The 9137-nt window shown below is 36.5% G+C and overlaps 1 protein-coding gene across 1 annotated transcript; it reads right to left on the bottom strand.

The window, feature by feature from the left end:
• Positions 1-5024: 5024 nt before the first annotated feature.
• PRPS1L1 (phosphoribosyl pyrophosphate synthetase 1 like 1) lies at positions 5025-6262 on the bottom strand. The gene has a single exon (XM_035021426.1). The coding sequence runs from the start codon at positions 5979-5981 to the stop codon at positions 5025-5027; it is 957 nt and encodes a 318-aa protein (XP_034877317.1). The 5' UTR covers positions 5982-6262.
• Between the last annotated feature and the right edge of the window lie 2875 nt (positions 6263-9137).

Below are 9137 nucleotides of genomic sequence, written 5' to 3' on the forward strand. Positions count from 1 at the left end.
TATGGAAACCAATTGCCAATAAATCCTAATAGAATGAAAGCATGGGAAGTTCATAGAGATAGATAGGATCCTCAAAAAGGAAGCCTTGTAGCAAATTTCTAAAAAAAAACCTCCAGAGAGGTATTGGGTATTGAGAATGGTAATGATCTATGATCAGTCTGTTGAACTGAATGAATTTAATGAATATATTAAAGAGCAGTAGAATCGTTATGACTGTCTCTACCTTTAGACCAACAGGCTTCAGAATTTTGCCGAAAGAGATAATTCATGAGTATAGTTCTTAAAAGTGAGAGGGTAAAATTTCAAGGTGTGCTTTTAGGCCTAAAAGTTTGTACAGTTTACTGCCTTCTCCATTACAAGAGTATAAAAGTTACTCCACATTTTCTTCCAGTGCTTTACAGTTTTATTTTTTATGACCATTTCTCCTGGAATTTATTTTTATGCATCATTTAAGGATTAGAAAAAACTGGTTTCCCAATTAATAGTTATCCAGCATCACTGATTGATCAGTACATTATTTATCTAATGACATGATATGCCAATTTTGTCATATATGTGCATACTTGATTGAATGCCATTTTGGCAAAATTAATTTTAATAGATATACAAATATATACATGCATACATACCCCCATAGATACACAGTTGACCATTGAACAGCACAGATTTGAACTGCTTATCCACTTACATGTGGATTTTTCTAAATAAAAATAGTACAGTACTGTAAATGTGTTTTCTTTTCCTTATGATTTTCTTAATAACATTTTCTCTTGTCTACTTTATTATCAGATATAGTATATAGTATGTGTAATATGCAAAATATGTGTTAATTTGGTGCTTATGTTATTGGTAAGGCATCCGGTCAACAGTAGGCTATTAGTGGTTAAGTTTTGGGAGAGTCAGAAGTTATAAGAGGGTTTTCGACTGTGTGTGGGGTCAGCACCTCTAACTCTCAACTTGTTCAAGGGCCAACTATATATATATATATATATACACATACACATATTTCCTCCCCTTCAGCTTCTAAGTACTGTTGTGAGCTCTCATCTGATAGAAGCTGGTATGTAGTGTGATGGGCTGTATAAAACAGTTCTTGACCAATAAGCATAAGTACACTATAGCTTTCAGCCAGAGAATCTGCTACTTCGCTAACCATAGGATGAATATATTCTGCTATGTGAGTTATTTACTATGCTATGGCCTCTCTTTCATTTATTTTGTATTCTGAGAACAGTTTGTCCAAAATGACTAGTTAAATGTGTGGAAATAACATTGGGTATACTTCATATATACAAGGTAATAGAGTTATAATGGTACTTAAATTAGAAGTCTTGAAGAGGCTGGAGGTGCTTTCCAGAATAGAATCAAGTAAGCAGGAAGTTAAGATCATCAAGAAGATAGATATTGGTCAGTGTCAACTTACATTAAGGAGCCCATTATAAGCATCACTATCATTTGGATTGACCAACAATTATATGAAGATACCTAAGGGAAAAATTGTGGCAGGAGTCTCATCCCCATTTCAGAGAATCTGTGTAGATTGCAGGAGTGGTTGCCAAGGCAGGATATCAGGAAAGCACCTCCACAGAGACTTTGTGATAGTGATTTTCCTGGAGAATTGATTCAGTTATGCTTCTTTTTCCAGTAACACAATCCCTCCATTAAAAAGGGTATGGGTATACTAAATTCCTGTAAGTGTACATAGGTCTGTTTCAGCAATCTAAATTCTGTAATATCGATTTATGTGTTCATTCCTGCATCAACACAACAGTCTTAATTCCTGTAGCTTTATAATATTTTAATATATTATAATACAAAAACATTTTGAAAAATATCTTGAATATTTTTATTAATTATTTTTCTAGATGAACTTCAAGAAAAGCTTGTCAAGTTTGGTTTTTTTTTTTTTTTTTAATCCTCTTAGGATTTTGATTGGGGTTACACTGACTAGATGATTTGAGAAAACTTTCAATTGTTCTTCCTCTCCAGGTTCATATATTCTATATCCTTTAGCAAACTTTTTTCATACCAGTCCTACAGTGTTGGGAGTTTCTTACTGGTTATTTTGCAGATTTTATTGCCCTAGGTTGTGGACAATTTTTTCAATTATATTCTAAAATTATGTTTTGCTGGTATTTAGGAGAGGCAATTACTTTATTTATCTTATGTGTAGTCACTCTCCTGACCTCCTGTAGGAACAGACAGATTTTCTTTTGATTGTTGGATTTCTTGTTGACAATAATGACATCTATAAATAAGGACAGTTTTGACCTTTTTTTTTTTTTCCCAATATTGCTCTCTTCTTTTTCTTGCCTTATTCCACTGGCTTAGAAATTTGACTGATTGTAGTGGGAACGCATTAATTATATCTTTGTCTCTGGTGGATTTTCTTTATCAGGTCAAGCAAGCTTCATTCTATTCCTATTTTACTGATAGTTCTATTTTTTCACAGGATTGTCAAGATGACTGTAGTAAATCCTCTTTAGAGTATACGGTCTATGTAAATTTCTTTTTAAAAAATGTATGAAGACTTTTTGGTGACCTATTACTAGTTTTAATATCATAAATGTTTTCATTCATGCTGGAAAATGTGAATTATCTGTTTAGTTTCCATATGTAGTTATTAAAATATCTTGATTATTTATGAGAGTTTTGTTAAAATTTCCCTCTGTTAATGTAATTTATACATTTCTCCTCATACTCTCACTTGTTTTTCTTTTTATATTTCAATGTTGAGCTGTTAGGTGTATAAAGATTCTTGATGGTTGTAACTTATTGGAGGGGTTTAATCAGCAAAACATATTCCATGTTTACTTTGACTGAAAATCCCTCCTTGTTTCTTTCTGTGAGCATTTACTTGATATATTTTTCATCATCCCTTTTTATCAAAATTTTTGTTTAGGTTTATCTCCTGTAAACAGCTTATCATTAGATAATTTTGCTACCCAATCTAATAATTTCTTTCATAAAGTTAATTTAACATCTTGACTCTAGCTAATGCATTGACTTTAGTTTAACATATATTTGGTATTTGCTATTTGCCATATTTTCTTATTTATTTCCTATCTTTAGCTGGATTTTTTTACTTTGTTCATTGTGCCATTATGCCATTATAATTGCCATTATCCATTTTTTTTTTTTCTGTCTAGGAATTTTCAAGTAATTCATTGCATTTTTATCTTGCTTGTCCTTGTATTTTAGAAAACATATGTAAACACAGTTTTTGCTATAATGTAAATTATTTGTGTCCGTACCTCCTTCCCAAACTAGATAAGATTATTGATATACTTAGACCAACCCTAACATCTCCTAACCTCCCATGCTTTGTGGATATCATCTGGTATTTTATTTATAGATTTTAAAATAATTCACTTTATACTGTGGCTCAATTTTTATGTGAATTTTATCTTAATAGCTGTGATAATCTTCATAATAACGTCATGAAAAATTATTTTTATATCATTTTCACCATTATCTCTTTTAATTCATGTGTTTTTCTTAGTTGTATATATTTTTTAATTTTCAGTATGCTTAAGTGATATTTTCAGAAAGCATTCATGGTGGTAAAGTTCCAGAGTCTTTTAATATATTAAAATGCCTTAATTCTGCCTTCAAAATTAAATGATTGTCTGGGCAAGAAATCTAGATTGAAAATAATGTCCTTCAGAATGCAAAATTTTTTTTCCATTTTGCTTATTGCCTGGGAGATCAAATGAGAACTCTAACAGTAATCTGAATACTGTTCCTTTAAAATCACCCTGTTTATGTTTTATATATTAGGAGATTTTAGGGCCTGTGTGCATTCTCTTAGAGATCAGAAATTTCATGATATGTCCAGATATGTATTTTTTTTCCCACATACATGCAGACATTTTATTAGTTTTCCCAACAGGAGGACAACAGTACCAATTTTTAAATATAAATCTGAGGTCCTCTGAGATGCCAACCAAATACAAGGAAGGACAAAGGTAAATGCTTAATCAAAAGGCACTATAACATCACCTAAAATCTATAATCATGGTGGCAGTAGGCTAAGATGAAGCTACAGCAAAAACATCTAATGCAAATGTTAAGAGATTGCATAGCAGGAAGTGGATTTGCTTCCCAGAGGACTGGCACACTGATCATTTGGACCCAACAGGATATTTGTCCCAGAAAAGGTCAAGGTGGTTGGAGGTAAAACTAAAAGTTACAGATACAGGGGCACCTGGGTAGCTCAGTCAGTTAAGTGTTGGACTCTTGGTTTCAGCTCAGGTCATGGTCTCAGGGTCCTGAGATCAAGCCCCACAGGGGGCTCTGCACTCAGTGGGGAGTCTGCTTGAGATTATCCCTCTTCCCTCTCTGCCCGCCGCCCCCCCCCCAACTGTGGAGAATCCCATACATATATTCTCAAAACAGATGGTGACAGATTCCTCTTCTTCCTCTTCAGAAGCATTGGCTGCACTTTCCAGCTTCCTCTCATGATTCTACCCAGGGGCTGTTCAAACTGAAGGCTGCTACTCTGGTCTCGCAATGGGTTTAACACGGATCTCGAAGAACTTGTGACAAATGAGAGGGGGAGCAGCCCAGAGGAGGAGGAAGAAAAGGGAGTAGAAGATGGTGCAAAGGGTAGTGGTGAGGATGGTGGATCAGGTTGGCTGAAGTTGCTAGTTATCCTGAAGCATTCACATGTACTCTAAAGTTCCCTAATCACTTTCAAACACCTCCACACAACACCCTTGAAGTCTGAAATCAGTAGCTGAGCTGTAGTTAAACCTGCAAGGTTCAGAAAATAAAGAAGCCAGAATGAGACAACCCAGAGAGAAAAATCCCAGCAATTATCCCCAATCTGTCTTTCCTCAGTTTAAGATAAACTCTAATATACCTGAGGTGGGAGGCAGAAAGTCACACCCGAGGAAGCTGGGTCTTCTACTGAACTTTCCATCAAATTCCAAAAAAAAAAAAAAAAAACAAGGGGCAGGGTATGTTTTATTTTTATTTTGCCGTATTTTATTTTAAAAAGAGAATAACTCAAAGTTATTCTATCATAAAGGGACATGGCTGAATAGGTAGGAAACAGATTCCCCGTTGTGAGTTCTCCTGATGGCTTCCGCGAGGATCATGGAGATGTCGATCACCTGTATTTTGGAGCAATGCTTCATCTTATCCTCCTGAGGTATGGTGTTGGTGACTACTACTGCCTCAAAGCATGCACTGTTGATGCGAGGAATGGCCGGGCCAGAAAAGATTCCGTGAGTCAAGATCGCGTAAACTTTGGTGGCTCCGGCTGAGAGAAGTTTGTCAGCGGCATGACAGATTGTGCCACAGGTGTCAGCCATGTCGTCCACAAGGATAGCCACACGCTCTCTCACGTCTCCCACTAGCACCACGCGGTCCACTTCACTGGCCTTCTTCCTTCCTTTGTGAATCACGGCAAAGCCCACGTTCAACCTGTCTGTAACGGAGGTCACTCTCTTGGCTCCACCGGCGTCTGGGGAGACAACAATGCAGTTCCTCCACTCAGGGATATTCTCCCTTATCCACTTCAGGACAGCTGGCTCCGCATACAAATTGTCTACTGGGATATCAAAAAAGCCCTGAATCTGAGAAGCGTGTAAATCCATGGTGATGATACGATCTGCACCTGCTATAGACAGCATATCTGCCACAAGCTTGGCGGATATTGGGGTCCGGCTCTCATCTTTCTTATCCTGCCGGGCATAAGGGAAGCACGGGATGACGGCGGTAACCCGGCTGGCTGAAGCGATCTTGCAGGCATTAATCATGATCAAGAGCTCCATTAGGCTGTCGTTGATTTCGCCACAACCACTCTGCACTATGTAGACATCCTCTCCTCGCACATTCTCGCCAATTTCCACGCAGGTCTCCTGGTTACTGAATTTCTGGGTGACCACCTTGCCTAGCTCTAGGCCCAGGCGGGCGGCGATTTTCTGAGATAACTCCCGGTGGGAGCTGCCACCGAAGATTCTGATATTTGGCATTTTGGTCAATCACTCCAGGCACTCCTCGTCCAGCGATCACCGCCGCGGCCAAGATCCCAACCGACGTCAGACCACGGACTAACGAAGGACTTCCGGTTGTTACAGGCCGGTTACAGGCCCACTTCCGGCTGCGAGCTGCCCTCAGTTGACCTCGGGTCTTTAGAAAAAAACTCCTGTTTGGCGCCCGCTTCACACTTCTAAACTAAAAAAATCAAGTCTTTCTTCAGTTCGTGGATTTTTTTTCTTCTATTGGTGCCTGCAGTAGTGTCCTAGGGCTGCAAAACAAATGGAAACACGTAAAAATGTAAAACTTCTGCAGCGTAAAAGATGTTTATGTTTAAAAGGGAAGTTACAGACTGGAGAAAATGTCTAAAATATATTTTAGGCGGAGTTCTTTCCAATCGAGTGAGGAAAAAGATGACCAAAACAGTTTGGAAGTAGCATAAATAGAAAATTCACAGGGGACGGGGGCTGGGGGGGGGGTGTAGGGGAGGAAGTAATAAACACATGAAAAAGTGCTAGTAATCAGGAAAATGCCAATCATTTTCACACATCAGGTGGGCCAAAACTGTAAGATAGATTAACTCCTCTATTGTAATAGAATGTGTAAGTGTGTAAATTTTGCAAGGGAAATTTTGTATAACCTTTGACTGGATGTATCTACTTCTAGGAATCTACTCAATAGCAATATTCACAGGCATCCCCCAAATCCCAAAATATATTGATAATGTTATTTATTGCTGTATTAATTCATTCTGTCAATATTTCCTGAGGTATTCTGTGTGTCAAGTGTTGTACCATTTACAGAATACAAGATGGTGCTTGACAAATAGGAATCTCTCTAGAATTATAATAGCAAAATCTGGAAACTAAGAAATGTCCATCAATAGGTAAATTATCATATAATGTATTATCATATAATGTAAATTATCAAATAAGCAGCCACTAAAGAAACTGACTTATGTGTAGCCATATGGAAATATCCCCAAGATATTTCTAAATGTAAAAAACCCAGTCAAAAAGATATGCATAATATGAAATGTATGTATTTAATAGTAAGCAATAGTCAAAACATCAAATCATTGTGGAGGTTCTTTTTATTATGATTATCTTTGGAGAGGGGAATAGGTTGGTGGGAGTTTGGGATGAAGGAGGACTGTCACGTTTTATTGCCATCTGTCAACGTAGTATTTGAACTTCCATTACTTTTATAATTAAAAAAACACTAATAAAATATATAAGATGATTAAGTGTTAGCAAATTTTGAGTACATAGCTTCTAAAGTGCCCTGGGGGTTAGAGTAATGGGGAAAGAAGTGGAAGGGGCCACAGATACCAGGAATTTCAATAGCAAACTGTGTCATAAAAATAATGGAGGCATCATATATAAATCATACACTTTTATCCTGCTAATTGTGTGTCTGACATTTGGTTCTGAAACATTTTGATTTAGCCTAAAATCAAATAACCATTTTTTCGTATTTTGAAATTACTGAATAATTTGTTGAATATATTTTCACATCCCACCTTCAAGCTCCCCCACCGGATTAGGTTCACGGATGGGATAAGCTCAGGAATTGGATTAGGCAACAGGAATGGGTAAGATTTGGCAGTGTCTGTGAAACACATTACTTTGCTGGAAAAAAAAAAAGTGTATTTATATTAAGTGGTTTATTATTATAAAGCCATGTAAACAGCTGTGTCAAAAAGACTAAACCAAAATGTCCTGCTACTGATCCAATCACATCTCTCCCCAACATCAACTTCTTCCCAGTCCTCAATTCAGACTCTTCACGGTTGACAGTGCATTGTCAGCTCATTTCTGTCCACAACCCTCCATTCATGTTCCTTCCTATCATAAAATCAGCAGAACCATCTATACTATGTAATTCTCATCCTCAGCCTGACTACATACAGTGATTTCTGAAGAAAATTCTGTAGCTTAATTTAGCAGCACTAAAAAGTACTTGCAGCTTCAATTAAAATGATTTTTCTCTTAGTGTTCTCAATGTGTCACACATTTTTCACTTTTTAAAGAAAAACAAAACAGATTTTTAAATAGACTTATTATTACCTAAATAGGACTGAATGCTAATGTAAACATTAAAAACAAATAGTTGGTTGCATTTTCCTTGAGGTGTTAAGTAGGAGAAATTTTTGTCTTGCTGCTATTTTTGCTCCAAGTTCTGGCTGTTGCAACACCTCATAGTTCCAGGGATTTGTCTGAAATCATAAAATGTTAAAGATGGAAATGGCCTTCGAGACCTTCCAGTCCAACAACCCGATTGACAGACAGATAGCCGAGGCCCAGAGAAATAAAGCAACTTGTCTGGGATCAAACAGCTAATTAAAGGCAGAGTGTGCACTAAAATATGGGATTCCTGAATTTCCAAATAGGGTTTTTCTCACTGTATCATTTTTTCTTTGAGGTTTATGAGAATGAAGGAAAAATTTAAAAGGCATGCAGAAAATTTTGCCTAAAAATGGCATTTTTAATTATCAAACAGCTACAACAAAGAGCAAAGCCCCAAACCTGAGACTGGAAAATTCTTTAAAAAATTATTTCCTGAAAGATATGAACGATTGGCAGTGTCATGGAAATATCTTTATTACTCTGACATTTCTGTTATGTGAATCTATTGCAAGGGGATTTAGCTCCTGTTTACTTTGGTCTCTGTAGGTTGAGAAAGACATCTATCTTATTGGCTGTTTCAAACAGAAGTTACAGGTAGGAATAATGCCTATTGAAGAACACATTCTCTGTATTTAAGACAGCATCCCTTAATAAATAACTCTGGATAAATAAATTGTGGTATAGAGAAAATGCCTACCTTTCTCCTTCCCAAGGCAAGCATATTTAAATGTCATCTCTACAGATCTGTGAGAATTGCTATATTTTGAAGGTCTTTTGAGTCAATACCCAGAATATATATATATTACCTTGGAAATAGTTTCTTGTTTTACTGATTATTCTTTTACCCTTCCCAATTCCAACATAAATAATTCAAAGAGAGAGCCCTGATGCAGCTTGATCAGCTAAGGAGAAAAGAAATTCAGTCAATTCTTTTAGAAAGTAGAGAAAAACAGTTGTTGTATTTTAAGTAGAATAAATGCTTTCACTAAACATACTTGCAGTTGACAAAATGCTAGATGTTTA

This window comes from Mirounga leonina, unplaced genomic scaffold, assembly GCF_011800145.1.
Source record: "Mirounga leonina isolate KUSES-001 unplaced genomic scaffold, KU_Mleo_1.0 Mir_174, whole genome shotgun sequence".
In the NCBI taxonomy this organism is placed as follows: Eukaryota; Metazoa; Chordata; class Mammalia; order Carnivora; family Phocidae; genus Mirounga; species Mirounga leonina.